Raw genomic sequence first — 19,432 nt, 5'->3', positions numbered from 1 at the left:
GATATACTGCAACTACAGACGACTACTTCTGAGATAAACCTTCAAGAAACGATTTTACTGAGCTGTATGAGCGGACACAACGAGCACGAAACATCATCATTACTGAGGTTCCAGAATCGACATCCTTAGACATAATTAAGAGGAATAACAATGATAAAACAGAAACAACAAAAATTCTACAAAAGATCTTGACTGACTGCCCTGAGCCAGAAAGGACGTTTCGCTTAGGAAAATATAACCCGACAAAAACCCGCCCTATAAATGTGTGCATGAAATCGGAAGAGATGGCAAAGACAATATTGCGCAACAAAAACAAGGTGGACAGAGAAGTTGGAGTGAAAATTTACTCAGATAAAACACCGCAGCAGCAAATGCATCTTAAAAAATTAGCTGATGAATTAAACCGCCGTAATCAAGCTGGTGAAATAAATGCCATCATTAAATACGTAAAAGGTACACCAAAAATCATTCAGGTACCGTCAAAAAACTCAAGCCAATCGAGGCAGACTACAGCAACAAAATAGTGACCAAAGACAACATAGCGTACCAGGTAGTGACAGACTATGCAACGGTTATTACGACTAAAAAATCCCTAAAGTGTCTTTATGCCAATGTACGTAGTATTGTCAAACCCGGCAGATTTGATGAACTCAAGTGTATTGTGCAAAGTTTTCAAAGCCCCATCCATCTTATTTTTCTCACGGAAACATGGATAAAATCTGCAGAGGAGGCGGAAAGACACCGTCTACCTGGATATACACATTTTTATAACTATAGAGTATGCTCGAGGGGTGGTGGTGTCTCGATCTTCGCTCACAACAACTTAAAGCCTCAATTATCAGAAGATCTAATCGCCAACGGGAATCACTACCTATGGATCAACCTACCAAAATATTCCTTAGATTTAGGCGTTATATATAGGAAACCAGATGCTTCAAATTTAAAACCCTTTCTGGAAACATATGAGCAGCAGCTATCAAAAAGAAAACGAGCTGTAGTGTTTGGAGATTTCAATATCAATTTATTGAATACTGACCAAACATATGACTTATATAAAGAAATACTAGACGAAAATAGCTTCAAAATCATAAACAAGACTAATGAAGCATTTTGAACTCGTGAAACTGCAGCTACCAAAACCATAATTGACCACATATGCTCGAACCTAAAAGAAAATAATTTTCATTTGGCGTTGATTGAGTCTGCGATGTCTGACCATAAACAGATTTACTTTGAGCTGAAACAATATCAACCAAAAGAAATAAAAAAAGTGACTTACGAAACGATCGATTTCCAAAAACTATATAAAGCAGTAGAAGAGGATCCTAACAATACTGGAAATCGTATCTATGCCTCGCTCGAAAGCAAGTTACTGCAACATATAAAAAATTGCAATATAACTAAAGCTAAAGTAGAAAATCCTCCGAGACAGGATTGGATAAACAAAGACATCCTAACCCAGATAAGTCAAAGAAACAAGCTTTGGCAAAAACATAAACAAGAACCAAATGATAAAAAATTAGAAAATGAATTTAAAAAGAAAAGAAACAGCGTACATGATAACATACAGAAAGCAAAATGTCAGTATTATACAAAATCTTTTGGAGAATGCAAGAATAAACCAATTAAGATGTGGAAACTCATAAATAATCTTTCTAATAATAAAATAAAGGAGAATGCCTCTATCGAGAAACTTCGAAAGGAAACAGGAGACTACATAACCAATGATGATGAAATATGTGAACATCTAAACGATTTCTTTTCGACTATTGGTTCGGTGCTCGCGAATCAGATACCTGTAAAACCCAGTTTTAGTGAAACTGGTAGTGCAGTGTCTCGCCCCGCTGGATGTAACATGAATATCCTCTCTCAACTGGAACCGGTAACCGTAAATGAAATCTCAAAGATCATTGATAATTTAAATACTAATACTAGCTCAGGTCTTGATAAAATAAGCACAAAAATCATAAAATGCGTAAAAAAATTAATATTGGAGGAATTAACAAACTGTATTAATGAGTGCTTAGTAAATGGAATGTTTCCGGACAGTCTCAAAGTTGCTAAAGTTACTCCAATATATAAATCTGGAAAAAGATGTGACCCTAGTAACTATCGACCAATTTCAGTCCTACCTGTCATATCGAAAATTTTTGAAAAAGTACTCTATAATAGACTAGAAAAATTTCTAACGTCACAAAATTTCTTGTATCACAAACAGTACGGATTTAGACGAAAATCAAACACTCTCTCTGCTGGTGTAGACCTTGTCACTAAAGTAAAAATTAATATAGATAAGAAGCAGATAGTATTAGGAGTCTTTATAGACCTAAAGAAAGCTTTTGATACGGTAAGCCATGTACTATTACTTAATAAACTGGTTGATATAGGCGTAACTGGAAAAGCTTATGCTATATTAAAATCATACTTGACAAATCGTTTCCAGGTTGTCAAATCTGGCTCCAGTCAAAGTAAGCCGCGATTAATGAGTTATGGCATGCTGCAGGGATCGATAATGGGCCCGTTGCTGTTTCTTATCTATATTAATAGCATACATGAAATTGGTCTTAAAGGAGACATATACCTATATGCCGATGACACCTGTTTGTTTTATTTTGGTAGAAGCATTCATACCATATTGTCAGATGCAAGAAATGATTTAGATTTGTTGAACGCATGGTTCCAAAAAAATCTCTTGACGATAAATATATCTAAAACAAATTATATTATATTTACATCTAAAAATAAAAAAATACCTAATCACGAACCACTATCAATTGATGGTAGATCCTTGAAGCATGTTGAACAAGAAAAATACTTGGGCTTAATACTAGATAGATATATGAGCTGGAAACCACATATAGCAAAAATTAAAACTAAACTTATATCTTTAACCGGAGCGTTACGTGGTATTGTGAAATGTATGCCAAAGTATGTCCGATACACTATCTACAATTCATTAGTAAAACCACACATTGAATACTTAATAGAACTATGGGGTGCTGCCGCGAAAACAAATTTATATAGTCTACAAAGAGCACAAATAAGTTATTAAAGGTATTATTCCACTATGATTTCTTAACACCAACTGTAAAATTATATAAGGAAACTGGGATAATGAATATAACACAGACATATATCTACAGAACTTGTATATTGATACGAAAGATACTAAATAAAGATATGCATACGCAGATAACATTCACTAAAAAACAACAAATTCAGAGACTCAGACTTAGACGTAGTGGAATAATGCTATATACTTCGAGGACAAACTACGGCAAAAGAACAATAATCCACGAAGGCGCAAAATTATACAACAAACTACCCAGGGATATAAAAGAGGCAAAGACTCCTCATACGTTCAAAAAGTTACTAAAGTATCATATTATACATAACAATATTACTTTACCTTAAATACCAAATTAAATTAATGTATACGAAATAAAATCTATTTAGTAATTTAAAACTCTTATCTTTACTAATGTAATGCATAAAATATGCTGTTTTAGGCAGAACATCTCATAAAATAAATATCCTTATTTTCATTATTGATTTATGTTGTAAATATATAAGAATGAATATAACTTAACCAAATAGTCGCATGTAATAATAATAATAAGTGTAACCTAAATGATAATAAAATTAAAACATTTATACGATATGTCACATATGCGCTCGATCTCTGTTTCTACGCAGTAGTAATGACTATCTACACTCGCAATACCGAGTTATCGAAATCTAAAATACGCTTAATGGCTACATACAAATACTTATCTTAATGTGCATAATACTTTTCCTGCAATTTTATATGTAATGATTTAAACCATTAAAAAAGTATAATAGCTTAAGTTAAATTATATAATAATCAAGTTTACGATTTAATGAAGTTAACAATTAGTTGTAATGCAATGGAATGATATCACGCTATCAAATTGGTCTATGTTAAAAAAACTTGGATTTTCGAACATATCATTTATCCTCTTACGTACTCAATAATGTGTGATTCAGCCTGTAGTAGCTAAAATCCTTGCAATGTCATTATTATGCATTACATTTTAAGTGCGGAATTTCGCCTACGGTAAGCGCCTTACTATGCATCCTTTAAAGAAGCAAACACTGTGTGTTACAAATTATGTTGCTGGTGCATCGTACATGTGTCGTAACTGAATATCTATGTGGAACGCATTATAATTAATCCCATTATATTATTAGTCTGTATTTGCCCGCGTCACCGCGTATTTGCAGAAAGCCTGTTTGACTTGCCCCGTTTACGTACCTACTGTACCCGTAAGCGATGTATCAAAACCCAAATATCTTGACCCATTTGTCGAAACTTTGTCGCCTAATTATTGTTCGAGCGTAGCAACCAAAGGGGGCCACGTTAGAGTGGTTGTTCCAAGCCGAGTGTACCTACTTGCGAGTCGAAAAGCATGTTTTATTCATGCCACGATGCTCGAATGCTGCAAATAACCGCCTAATTGTAGGTGTTAGGTGGCGAGATTTAGGCGCTTGCGGCGATCCATCGGCACTGCTTATTGCGGATGTGCCACTTTACTTGTTATCCTAATAATATTCCGAGTGCCGCCGATGCGGGGGCTGTTGAATCAAACGGCGTTATCGGAGAATGATAAATTGATTGATCACATCGACTGGAACTCGAAATCAAATGAAGAGAATTTAGTAGCTGCGGTCTCGTGCCAGCGGCGTCTCGCTGCATTTTAATTATGTTCAACACACAGCGTTAAGTGATTGCATTGCTCATTACAAGCACGTTATGCAAGCAGAGTCGGTTGGCATTTGTTTTAACATAAATACGTTCCAGAATGTATATATATTTGCGTATATTTACAGCGATTAATGGGGACCAGCCCTTAGTGCAATTGCGAATAGCACTGTCTGTTTTAACGTGGCTTCTCGAGCCGGTGGCGCGTGGCGTGCTGTAAACCAAGGGGTATTACTCACAAGTAAGGTTCTACCACAGAGATCGTTGTAAAAGTAGCATTGGTTATTCCCAGCTTTATGTAAAGTTTTGTATAGAACTCGTATATATTAAATGAATGTGGTCTTGCTATATGATAATTTAAAGCTTAAATCGATTTATTAATATGTCAGTATTTTTATGCTAATATTAATAGGTAGATGTATTTTTTGTCCTTCAGGAAAATTTGGTATAAATTAATTTGTTGCAAAACTATTTTTTTGCGGACACAATTTCCTTTGCGAACGGTGCGACAAAACTCAAATTGAACATGAGGGAATAACCGATGCGATTTCTTGTTTTTCCAATATGGGATTATAAATAAAACATTAGTTCAGGTAAAGTAAAAAATTATGAAACTTAGATAAGTTAGAAGTTACAGTGCAATTAAAAATACCTACAGATGCGGTTCGAATGCGATGGAAACGCAACTACGAACTGCACGTGCACTTCAATTACAGGGACTGTTTGTTGCACCTAAAGATGTACCAATGAAAATGAAACAATTGATTCCATCACGTTTACCTGGATTGTAATTTATGTACTTTTTAAATATGTATACCCTCGTTATTAGGTCATAAATATTTCGGATCCCTTGTCCCGATGCCGCTTAATGGAATTATCCCAGTGATAGCTCCGAATTAATTCCAACGTAGAACCTTTTAAATTCTGTCGTCCCTACGGGCCGCGCTGCGTGCGTGCCGCATTCTAAACACAAATATTGTTCTTGTATTTTTAGGCGCCTGTGTAACCTTAATGCTATCAGAGTGGGTAAATAAAACTCTTATAAATTTAATTTTCTCTGTAGAGGAAATGAATGGCCTTTTTACTTAGAAATTCATTTTCAAGACGTAATTGTGTCATGGATAATATTTTTTAAGTAAGGCAGTGACGGTAAAATAAGCACTTTTGTGTTTGGAAATAAATTTAAGATGGGACGTGCGGATCTATTTATAAATTAAATGTTTTGCTTTTGATCCATAATAAAGCAATTCTCCTGACTAAGGGATGTATAAATCAAGCTATTAATTAAAACTGCATGATATTCAGTACTTTAGACCTGATCGTGGCTGTTCTGTTTTTAGAGTTATTTAGAGCTAAATTAAACACACGTTTTACTATACTTGGTATACCCTCATAACAATCCTGAGAATATCTATAAACAAAGAAAATAAATCGCAAATGTTGTGTTGTGCGACTGTGGTGATGTAACCATAAAGACCTGCTGCTGGCTGGAAATCTGCACTGCGGTGCTTTCCGTAATATTTCCACGTGTTTTACGGCGGTATTACTTCGTATGGTATAATACAAACCCGGCGGCCGGCTGGCGGCGCCGACAGCATCCTGATATGAAGTACCGTCATAAAATTATTTTTCTATTTTCCTATATCGAAGCATGTTTTAAAATCGAAAATAATTAACCTTAGCTCAAGGCACCAACGACAAATACTGCCGCGACCGCTATGCGGTGTATTCCCAGCTTTTCACGTGTTTAAAAAAAGAATCCCTCAAAGGAAACCGACCGACGACACAAAGAAATTTTCTCAAAGGTTTCGCTTTCGCTCGACGCGGACGTTGGATAAATTTCCAAATAAAATTTCATAAATATTTTTGATATATTCACGGTCAGGCTTTTCATACTTTGCCCGCGTGGCTTATCTGGATTATCTCGGGATTTCCCCCGGATTCTTTTAACTTGTTCGCATTTGTGCGTCCGCTTATTGCGTTTATCTGGCGCGTGATTTGCCGCGCCGCCCGCGCCTGCAAATATGTTTATCGTGGCCTAAATTTTCTTTTATATTTATGGAGCTCGCTCGAACGTTAAAAATAAAGCTAAATAAAGTGCGGTACGCCCGCGGTGGGAATTACACTTTATTAAATTTTAATATCTCTCTCTCGCCTTTTGTGTTCGAGAGCGGTACAAGTAACAATTAGGGAGCATTTTAATTAAGCCTTTCGATGTAGATATCGAGTTGGGTTTGCTCGTAATTTAATGGAAATGTTTTATTTTCAGGTGATCAAAAGTGGGATGACAAACGGCGGCGGTGTTGAAAGGACTGCTTCGTGAGTTTGTGCGCGTGCCAATGCTGTAGCATTGTGTTGTGAACGTGTGAGGTTTGTGTCGTTGTTGGTGCGCCGATGTGGTTGTGTGGGTGTTGATCGAGAGTCGAGTGTCATGGTGGTGGCATGGCGCGCGCTGGCGCTGCTAGCGGCGCTGCGCTGGTGCGGGGCGCTCCCCGAGCCGATGTACCACAACCAGTTCGCGGTGCACGTGCCCGCGGGCGATGACCACGTCCACCGCATCGCTAAGAGGCACGGCTTCGTCAACCATGGACAGGTGAGAGAACTAAATCATACTTCTTTATAGCAGAGCGACATTATAATTATAACAACCAGTAGCGAAACTCCGCTGTCTAGTAGACGATGCAACGACGAGCAGCAGATGCTGGGCAGGGCCGCATCCTCCCTTTCCAAAGCTGTACAGGCTCAGTCCGTCCGACCTTCGATCTCAGTCGATTGTAGGCAGCAAATACATAAGTAGGTAGTAGTATGTATGCTATGATCGAACGCAACGAAAACCGGTGCTAATACAGCAAGGTTTTGTGTATAAATACCACACTCCAAAAGATTCAACTGAAAACTCGTTTTCAAGGCCACCTGCCTTCCCGTGCTTGTATTTCGCAGATATTATAACTTAAGTCACTTCTACAATGAAAAAGAATCAAACACCGCAGTTAACTGGATGATGCTTCTCTGTAGCTGACCGTACGTTATGGCTCATCAAGTCAAGGTACAGAGTTTGCCATAGAAAAAAAAAAAAACTTGCGGCAGTCAGAACTATACAATCCTATATATTTTCTTTGCTCTCTAGCACATTTTCCCGCTCACAAAGCAACCTTAAATTTAATCAATCAAATGAAACTAATGCACATGTAACTAAGTATACACATTACATAAGTATACATATTCCATTAACATTGAAAAAGGAAGAAAAAACAGGAAAAAATAGATAAAATAAGGACCTGTTACAGCTAAAAACTCTCATTCACATAAGCTGATTGGAATAGTAGGCTTTTTCACATAGAAAGCCATGCAATGCTCTTTTGAATTTAATTATATCGTCTATATCTAAAATACATTTCGGCAAATGATTGAATATTTTAGGGGCCATACCAAAAATACTTTTAGCTAATAAGGCAGTATTTAAACGCATTCTGGTTATTTTACCTAGCTGACGTGCACTATTAATAGAAGGAAAATGGCCATACCTTTGACATAAAGATCTACTTCATAAATATAAAGGAATACCAAAGTTAATATCTTAAATTGAATGAAGTATGGTTTACAGGAAACAAAATGTGTAATGTTGCCCGTATACATTTTTTTGGCCTCTAAATGCCATATATTAAATATAGCTGCATTCTAGATATGTGCATGGTTTGTCCACATTTTTTCAGACGGTTTAAGAATCCCAAACTCTCACAACTCTAAGAGCGAACTCTTAGAGTTGTGACGGTCGAGCTGTGCCGTTTCTCGGCGATATAATAAAATATACATATATAAACAGTTGTTCTCAAAAACGTTTTCAAACATTTTTCTTTAATAATAATAAATAAAAAACTGGTCTGGCCTTCTGCTCACGCAAGAGTAGATTTTAAATTTATCCTTTAAAATGAAAAAAGCTAGACAATGTAATTTACAAAAGTTAAGCAGTGTTTTCAATAACTAGTTCAAAATTGTGTGAATTTTTTCGTTAAAAGTTTTACTCAAACGCCGGCATAAAATAATTCTCGCCTGCTCTATCCTCTGTGGATAATATTAACGAGTTTCCTAGGCATTCTATCGTTAGGCCTAGATAGTGTTTCAAGCGGATTTCTCATTAAGCTCCTACGTTATAAACAGCAAACACTTAACGCAGCATATTTGAAGTTGGCTGGATCAGCGGTTTGCGCCGTGAGATGCCGAGTCACTACTAGCTGCATGTGGGTACACCTGTGAAATAATGTTTTATTTAGCCAATACAGTTAAGCCCAAAAACAGGGTTAGTTTTTAGCCTAAGTATGGATGTCTGTACCTCATTAACTACTCAATGACTGAACCGATGTTTATAATGAAAAAAAAAAATGATACGTCATTCGTTTCGTCTTGATAACTCGAATGTCACTGGGTAGCGTCAAAAGTAGCTGGTTATTTTTGTACTTTGTCGTTTTACAGCCACGTACTTAGCGCCATACAAGATTGACAAAGTAAAAAAGTAACCTGCTACTTTTGATGCTGACCGTACAACGCAAGTTGTCGTTCAGTGTGGTATTTTAAAGAGGAGGGAGATCTTTATCGAACAGCGGATGTCTTCCAGCTGATATGTGCTCTGACCTGCCTTAGCCTGGCTCTGAAATACGTTTATTATCTACTATATCTAGGACGAGCTACTTTATTATTTGTCTTACAACTTAACGTAACTGCACCATCTAAACTAACGGCTTTAGAAAATACCGCCCGGAGTCTGCGTAGCGCGGGAGTTCCTCGCGTGACTGTCTGTCAGCCTGGGGCCGTCCAATTAAGTTTTCTCGGTGATTAATGGCCCGAATACCTAACTATCCCCGCAGAGCTTTACTTCATGAACTCGCCAAGTTACGCGTAGCCAGCGCTCGCGGACGTGTTTATTTACTTCGTCATGTTTAATTATCGCTATAGTAGCGCGGATGGGGAGCTCAGGTACATTGCAAGGCGTAATTGGCTTCTGCAATATGTGAATATATTGTTTTAATCCACTGAAGTTATAATAATAAGAGGAGTTCATCATCATCATACCAGCCTATATACATCCCACTGCTGGGCACAGCGGGCTTGGGCCGTAGTTCCCACGCGGGCGCAGTGCGGATTGGGAAATTCACACACATCATTGAATTGCTTTGCAGGTTGTGCAGGTTTCTTCACGATGTTTTCCTTCACCGTTAAGCTCGTGGTAAATTTGAAATGTGATTTCGCAAATTAATTTTGAAAAATTCATAGGTGCGAGCCGGGGTATGAACCCACGAGCCTCTGCTTGAGAGGCCATAGGTTAAACCACTAGACCGCCACCAGGAATACAAATGTAAAAAATTGCAAAAATAAACAATTTAACTCACGATTATAAGTCAGGGATAGTTTCGATCTTTTTGAAAGATTTTTTTCATACGCTTAGGTCGTGAAGTTATAATCGTGAAATTCAAAATTCAAATGATTTATTCAGTAAATAGGCTGCAATGGGCACTTTTACACGTAATTTTTTTAAACTACCAGCGCTTTCGGAAAGACCATCATTGCCAAGCAGAATGCGCCGCAAGAAACTTGGCAGAAAATCATTGAGTTGAACCGTCTCGAGAGTTTAAGTAACATGAATACAAATGTTATCGTGTGTATTTCCTTCCACAATTGATTTGCACACTTTTTTCATATTTTCATAGGTAGTAGATCCCGGTACTAACCACTGAAATGTCCTCCTTCCTCCTTCTCCATCCTTTTTAAATCACCATTTCTGCAATTACCAATTGAGTTGTTAACCTACAGACCGAGCTGGGAAAATATGTATGTGTATTATGTAAATAATTTATTGTACTTATAAAAGTAAAGAAGGAGACACAATTGAGCTACTTGTCTGGAGTAATCGTTATTCTACACTAGTTTTATCTCGCAAAAGAATAAAAAAAACGATAGATATTTGGACAATCCATTCCTAGAGCACTTTTATGATCAGTAAGGAATATGTCTGCGACATTGCAAGCCTCTAGCTCTAGTGATTTAAGTGCGTTGCCTTGCCTGTCTATCTGTCAGTCAGCGACGTCCACATTACCGTAAAATGGGGTGAGAAGGAATAAAATTACACCGACGATTAACTATATTTTGTGTTTTCAATTGCTACTTAAAATTTCTGGCTCGGCTTGCTCTAAAATTAGTTTAGTTCTTCTTCTTCTAACCTCCTGAGTCCTGACATTTTTTAACAAACTTAGCGTTTAAGACCTATAGACGTTGCTTTGTTATTTTGGACATTATTTGAAAATTCTTAGAATTCTTTATTCAATGAACAATTTGTACTTTTTAAAGTACATTCGGCCGTTATTCTTAGTGTTAATTAGTCCTTTAAGTATAAAGTACGCGAGGACTTAGGAGGCTAAACGAAACTATACTTTTTATTTATGTAATCATTATTAAACTAAAAATCATCATTAAATCATTATTAAATTAAAATTAATATTATTCAATAGGATACTTTTTATCCCGAAAAAATGCAAAGTACCCGCGGGATAGCGATAAGCGAATTCTGCGCAGACGTAGTCGTGGTCGTGGGCAACATTATTTATATAGCTACAAAGCTTTTATTCACTACTGAGAAATCGTATCTTGAGTTGTTATTTACTGAGAAATTATTGCTTGACTTCATAACAGGAAATCGAAATTCCTTTAAACTGACGTCTGTGTCGGTCTGCGACTTAAGAAACGTGCTAGTGGGCATAGTCTCACACTTTACAATACAAAGAATATATTTTTGCTTGACACGTTGGTTGCTATTACGGTCATGGTAGGTATGATACGGTGTAATGGGTGAGACCTTAAAGTGTCCTATGTCTTTCCCAGGGTTTGAAACTATCTCCATACCAGATTTCATCACTATCGGTTGAGTACTTAAAGCGTGCAAAGAGTCATACTAACTTTCACATTTATAATAATAGTATGGATTATTAACACGGTTGATCCTAAGTAGCAAAACCTGTGAACTACCTCCAGCATCGCGCCATTCAGCGAAATTGAAGGGGCGACAGAAGTCCGCACAGATTGGCGCGGACGTGTATTGGAGGATTGCAAGCATTGCGATGAGGCCTGGCTCAAGGCACTTGCTGACAAGTGACAGAAACGACACCAAGGTGGTACTGCCCCAACATCCGCAGACTTCTCTTGTCTGGCCTGTGGGCGAACATGTCGCTCTCGCATCGGTCTAGTCAGCCACCAAAGACGTTGTGCACAGGCAACACGCCAAAATTCGTCTGGAAACTCTGGAACTGACGCGTAGGCCTATGATGATGATGGATTATTATAGCTTTGTTTGATTTTCAGTAAGGATTGCATTTAGTTTTTTTTTCATCACAAAAGAAGTGAACAATTTTGACCAGTCTATTTATTAAATTAAAGCCGTTGTTAACATGCAGTTTTATTTTTGTAAAATTACCAGAGATAGTCTGAATCACAATCCTTTCGGCATTTCTTTCTCTCTCTCGGTTTAGGATGAGAGTAAAAAGAGAAACTGATTGCGATCGCGAGCGCTTGCACGTTATACGAAAACAATAGTCTCCGGGGGCTACTCCGAAATTCGAAAATCGAAGTTCGTGTCGTTCCTTCTATCTGATACTTATACTGGGTCTATATTAATTCGCATAACTTAATTGTCCTACTTGAAATTGCCATAACGTTATTTCGCATAACTATTAATTCGCATAACATTAATTCACATGAAATGTAAATGCGCATAATTTAGATTGGCATAACGATAAGTTGGCATACATGTAATTAGCATAACATTACTTTGCATAAGTATAAATGAGTATTAGCATAAAATAATTATTTTCATGAAATTGAAAATTTTATTTGTCAAACAATATATAAAGTGTTATATTAAGTGAAAAATTATTACTAAAAGTAAATATTGAATATTTACTCAATTCAATTCAATCTGAGAAGTGAACTACTAAGTGAAAATATCTATTATTGGGTTAATATAAAAAAAAACCTAACATCGAAGGCTAAGGCTACGCTACGCTTCGCTCCCGCATTAGCCTTCTGAACCTAACCTAACCAAGTCGGTTTTGCCCTGAACAAGCTAATTTAATCGCTTGATAAAATTATGCGTATTCATTTTATAACAGTTTAAGTTATAGTTACTAATGTTATGCATATTTCAATTATGCGGATTCATTATTATGCTTCGGAGTAGGCCCTCAGGTATGGAGCTGGCATGGAAGCGTGAACATTCATGTCAAAAGCGTTATGTGTCGTATTATATCTTGCTGCTGAGTGCGCTGGCTTAAAAGAAGTACCTATGTACATGTGAGTTGAGATCCATGCAGGATAAAACGTAGGAAATGTTGTACATCTTTGCTTTTAGATAGCTTTTAATGAATTGCACTAATCACTAGGTACGTCCGTGGGTCTAAATTTCGACTGATTTGAAATTGACAAACAAGAATCTCTATACGTATCTATAAAAAAAAAATTTAGTATGGACCTTCTGTGGTCGTCGTGTCATATGATATGTCGGATATCTTTGTTTAATTGACAATTAAAAAAAAACTTCCACAAATAGGTTTGTCAGACAAAATAGATATGTTTGAACAATAACCTAACCTAACCAACAAAAAGTTGGAAAACCCCCGACTTTGTCACTTCAAAGTTCAATATCTCAAAATGGCTAAACCGATTTTGATGATACATGTCTAAAAACCATCGCTAGAACCCTGTTTTCAAATTAAAAAAAAACCGCATTCAAATCGGTCCACCCGTTTAAAAGTACGGTGCCACAGATAGACACACATAGCGGTCAAACTTATAACATCCCTCTTTTAGCGTCGGGGTTAAAAAAAAGGCTTGCGTATTTTCAATTGCATATAAGTGATGCGGAATAGGCAACATGTTAAAAATATGTTATGTTCTTTTTTTATATTTTCAATTTACAGACTTTCGACTCTGAAGTTATATGTTTTTGGATAGTGCACTCAAAATATCTATATTGAAAGTTCTATAAACACATAAAAGAGATTTAACTACCTACATACCTATGTCACCACAAAATAGCAACTTTAAGAGATAACCCATGGAAGTAACTTGGATCGAAATTTGTCATTCGGAATTTAACCGTAATATCTTGGATGCCATTTTGTTCTGAAAAATAAAATCATAATCTTTGTTAATATTTTGTAATAAGAAAACGTCTTAAAAACAGTATGTACGTGCAGTACATGTATAAAGATAGTACCTGGGCGACCGAGCTATGCTCGGGCTGAAACTCGATAACAAGCGTTTTCTCAGAGATAAGACTAAGCTAGATCGAATTTTCATCCCCGACAACCCCTACATACCTAATTTCATCGAAATCGTTGGAGCCGTTTTCGAGATTCTGATTATATACACTCCGTGAGCTCTTAAAAAAACCTTCGGACTAGAAGCATGCATCATGATATGCGGTTCTGTTCTGTTATCAACTTGCAAAACTTTTCAAAGTTACCGTAAAAAGTTATCTAAATAATAACCATCAGTACAAAATAAACCTTACTGTAATAATATTACGTTTCCTTATCTTTTTCTAATTTTAACACAATATGACTTTTTGTCATGATACAAATAAAACAAAATCAGCATTTTCGAATTCTTTCATCGTTAATTTAAATAGAGAGCACCCTGCCTTAACACACTACTTTTATTTGGAAGTATATAGAGCTGTTGTTATACTGTATCTACTTCTCTTGATGTCAAATGAATTTTTATGGTCTGCTTTCGTTATTTTTTTAATTGCTTCTATATCTCGCTCTTGAATCTTATTAAAATATTTACGATCAACACTTTTCTTAAAACTTTCAGCTTCTTTACAAAATATTTATATACATTATAGACAATTTCCCGTGACTGGCTATTTATAAAAATACCATGTTTAAGTTGACTCCCCGTAGAAATCAATTTCCGAAAAATAACAAACTAAATAAATACGTAAGTGGTGGTTTTAACTGCTCTATATAAATCAATGAAAATACAACGAGTGCACTCTTCGCGTGATGGATTGCTACTAAGTCAAAAGACAATTATTGTTATTTTCTACTACACGAATCTTTCCGATTTCCCCCGCAACCCGAAGGTTTATCTAAGAGCTCACGGATTGCATATAATATCTATATACTTTTAAACAAGAGTTGCTCGTTTAAAGGTATTAGATAGATAGATGAGTGAAAGTAATGGTTTACAGTTCAAGTACCTTTGCAACAGCTTTATTTCTTTTCATTTCTCACGAAGTACGTTCAGCTCCAGTTAAAATTGATGCGAAACAAAATTTTCTCTTGACGACCTCGGTATTGACAGAATTCTTCAGTAATTCAATTCTTGCTTAGTTTATTTTGACGCAAAACTTTATTTATTCCAAGCCCTCAAAACGGGGCATGGTGTATCAAAAGCCTCAAAGGATGTCTGCCAAATTAATGATGAAGCCGCTAATTAAATTCCCGCACAAGCATTACATAATTAGGTGTCCTAAATTTACCATTTAAAAGCCGAGGTTTCAGCTTAAAATAAGTATTTGATGGTGCTCTCCCAGTTTTAATGAGGAGCTTGTAAACGACGCATTTTAATAAAGATATAAGGCATTACCTACAAGCAAATTAATTTATTTTATTACACGTGTGTGATTTTTAGCACTGTTGTTGAAGCTATCTACCAACCACTAGCGCTGCCTACCGTGCTGCCTACTCAATGCACGCTATAGCCTATTTGAAATATTATTTCATCTACATCCGTAATCATAACTTCCCTATAATATGTTCAGAGACGATAAGCAAATGACCTACATTAAGAAACTTCTATGTGGTTGCATCTTAATGTTTACGTTATAGTGACGGTAAGCGACACTTTAATTACATTCAAATTTCGAACATCTTAAAAAAACAAAAATCTATGTTTGGTTGCGATAATCGAATTAGTCCATTTGTAATTACATTCAATAATAAAATTATTGATCCATACATTTTTTTAATCGAATATTACAATCGATTTGAAAATCAAAGTCGAATCAAGTCTAGATTGTTTATGAATTTAAAAAAACTATAACTTTCACTGTCAGTCATTGGACTCAACGTCTGTCAACTGAGGTTTTATGCCAGAGTATTAGTACCAATATAGAAATTTTATGCCTACAACAAACAAGAATCACTAACTCGAAAATGCAGGTATATCTTGTACACGTTGTAGAAACCTTATATTATTCATGTAGATGTGTATGTGACTGTACATAATTAGGCATTGAAACACTCGTGGGATATTATTATACAACTCGCTGTCTCTCGTTGTATAGAACCTCACTCATGTCTTAATGCCTTTCATTATGTATCAGTCACATTAATAACTAATAGGTAGGTACCATCAGCCAAATAAGTGTCTAATAATTTTTAAACAAGATACTATCAAATGAATATGTTTCAAAAGTCGAACTTTCAAGTTGACAGACACGTCTATTGGCATTATTGTTTTATGACATGCACACGATTATCAACTGTAGGGTGGTAGACCACATATTTGGCTGATGTTATACATAATCTTTCCTGACTCACACATCCTGGACACAAACATACATTTTCCACTCAGCATATTTGTTATTTCCGAAACAACAGCATGCGTATATGTGATTTTAGGGCTCGTAGGAGAGCTGAATGGTTATTGAATTTATCCACGGCCTCGATATTGCAGAACGCTATTCCGAAATGTCACATCTCGTCACCTTTAGCACTCGTGAGCGCGCAAACAACGCCAACATTCCCTAATGTTTGAAGAGACAAATTGATCGAGTTCTTGAGTTCCACTAAAGGCCAGGTTCGCACCGCGGCGGTTGAGTGTGATGTGAATAAATCTTCAAACGCGTGAGTAGGTAAGCAAACTAGTATCTCCGTGGTTGGTTACACAAACAGCCGCTGGGGCCGCCATTGTCGGGAGAGTTGGCCAAACACTTGCTTCCTTCGTGAACACTGTATTTGACGTGCTTCGAAATCACTCATGGAGGACACTCATCGTTTGTGGCTGTGGCGGCAGAGCGTTTAAGTGCGTGTACACTTTGAGCTACATTTTCTTCGGAGAAGCACTTGGTGGTTGGGAATAATGGAAACAAAACGCGAGAATACTTGGCTGGCCTTAACCTTAACTATTACAATTGCATATTAATTAAACCGTGACTTCACCATGTACAGTGTCCATGTTTATTAATCTGTCATCTCCCAGGATAACAGGATCAAAGGAATTTGGGCACAAATTTGTGCCTCTGGGAGAGGACAGGTTAAACACTAACCCGAGCATAACCCGTAACCCGTGTTTTTTCGTGTTGTGTTTTTATACGGGAAGAGTTAATGTAAAAACTAAATAAAAATCGGAATGTATACTTTCTGAGTTTTATAATGATCGCACCCATTAAGAAACTATCGTCATTTTTTAGCTACGCTCTACACGTAATCGCTTACCTATCACGTCTAGACAAACTTTCCAAGATCAAATAAATGTCGCCTGGGACCAGTTTTTATTTATTTCACGAACAATGTATAAATAATGCTTCGTTCTCAGTTTATCCCTTACCTACCTATTCTATACAACGTACTTCATGCGCCAGCGATTGCCCCACTTGACTTTGGTATGAATGAACTGATTCTGTTGATAATCTTTCTAGTGCTTTAATATGTCCTATCATTTTCAAGTAGATATATCTAGGCGTCGAGAATCGTCACCTATACTTTTCCGCAGTCGGTTAGGTAAATTATGAAGAAAAATTGCCCTAATGCAAAATACCAATTATGTCATGTCTTTTGTCACGAACATAATTGGTCTTGTAAAGGTGAAGTCATGCGAGGTTTTGGCCCGACCATAAGCCGACTATAGATATTATACGGCACAAGTCAGAGTTGACGACAAAATGTCACATCAATGACAAAGTCTGAAGTTCAATACCCGGTCGATATAATTCATTAGTTTATTTATAGTTGGTTAGATATTTTAGTAAAGAACACTGGAAGCAGACTGGTAATTTCAAAAACGTATACACCTATTATTTTGTGCACATTTCTTATTCCATCAATGGCCCCAAAAAACTTGAAGGGATAAAATGAAAATGCAGAATCATTCAATCCTATCTATCAATGTGTCCAAAATTCTAAATAACCAGTGGAAAAGAGACACACCTCTAAAAAATGATCCTTGATATAATAGGGCTAGTCCTGTTTTTCTGAATAATAAATATGTTTGCTGTCGGTAGGCCTCCAACAAGATGGAGCGACGACCTGGTTAAGATCGCGGGATCGCGTTGGATGCGGAAAGCACAAGACCGGTCTGAGTGGAGAGCCTTGGGGGAGGCCTATGTGCAGTAGTGGACGTCTTTTGGATGACATGATGAAATATGTTGTGTTCTAAACTGATATTTTATTTCATATTCTGTGTTACTCACCAGAAACAAGTTTAAGCAATCTAGGTCGGCATACATCTAACCGTCACGCGTCACGTTACGTTTCCCGGCACGTTCGCCAGTCGATGGCTCTCCGAGGCCCATATTTCCCATTCGTTTCGGTAAGTATTCAATAGTGTTCGCAAGTGTTCGCGTGAATTGAGAGGGTGCGTACTGCGGCTCCTACGGTCGTTTACTTAACCATTTTATGTCTTCAGTTTGAATAAAAGTCGCAGTTTACTTTGGGAATTATTTTGCGTGTCAAGTTTGTTCAGTACCCACGTCTCTGGTTCATCGTTGTACGTAAAAATGTTTCGTTTCTTAAAAGTGTTTCTAGCAAATATTTCAAGTCTGACGAAAAGTACCTACCTGTAAATAAATAAATCGTTATTTAATAATTGTATTCGATTATTTTATCCGTTTCTCTTTAGTGACCGTGGAGGGATGCCCCTTGTTACGTATTGCTTGTCCATAATTTATGTTAATATTTATGAATGTTTAGTTTATTAATTGTTATATTTCATTAATAAGTAGACTCCGGTACTAAAAATGCCATCATGACCTTGCCACCATGCAACATTCTGATTGTGATAAGCTGCCGGGATGTTGAGTTATAAGTACGTATGTTGCCGTTTAGAACTACCTTCCACGTTTGAGCACACAAAGTCAGAATAGATCTGCATTATCACCATTTTTCATAAGATGTTTTATGCTGTGAGTTTGATGATAAAGAAATAAATAAACTTTTCAATATTAATTGGAGATGAAGGTAGACGACACATATGCCGTCGATTTGGCACGCGCTCAATGGGGGCTTTCAAAATTCCGCTCAGTGTCTTTTTCATTTCATTTGGATGCACCAAGCACTAGTTACGAGCCTCTAAAGTCGTTACCGATGTGTTCCGCCATATTTTGTTACAGTTTTAGTATGAAATAAAAGGTTTATTGAACGATTTCGACTTTATTTGAATATTTGGTGGTTGATATTGACTGCGTCGAAAACAAGATCAATTACATCTTGTTTTCGACGGATCTGAATATTGGTAATAGAATCGAGCCAAAATGTACCGTTTTACTTAATAATAATAATGCTTTATTTGCTTAGTATAATTAGATTACAAAGGATGATACAGATCAATCAGAAAACTTCTTTTGCTATATGACATATTAAATACTTACAACACTACCCCCACTACACACTACACGTACACTTACTTTTACTTGGTATACTTGAAATAATTGGCATG

At 36.6% G+C, this 19,432-nt stretch overlaps 1 protein-coding gene across 1 annotated transcript in view; it reads left to right on the top strand.

The window, feature by feature from the left end:
• The window catches only part of LOC141439992 (furin-like protease 2), a 207,508-nt gene that overhangs the window by 124,454 nt on the left and 63,622 nt on the right, over window positions 1-19,432 (top strand). Inside the window, 1 exon segment of the mRNA XM_074104450.1 lies at window positions 6,993-7,316. Within this exon segment, the coding sequence (XP_073960551.1) occupies window positions 7,155-7,316 (162 nt within the window). The 5' untranslated portion in view covers window positions 6,993-7,154.

The sequence above is a fragment of the Choristoneura fumiferana genome, chromosome 21 (assembly GCF_025370935.1).
Source record: "Choristoneura fumiferana chromosome 21, NRCan_CFum_1, whole genome shotgun sequence".
NCBI classification, from domain to species: Eukaryota; Metazoa; Arthropoda; class Insecta; order Lepidoptera; family Tortricidae; genus Choristoneura; species Choristoneura fumiferana.
This window is presented reverse-complemented; position numbering and strand designations above follow the sequence as displayed.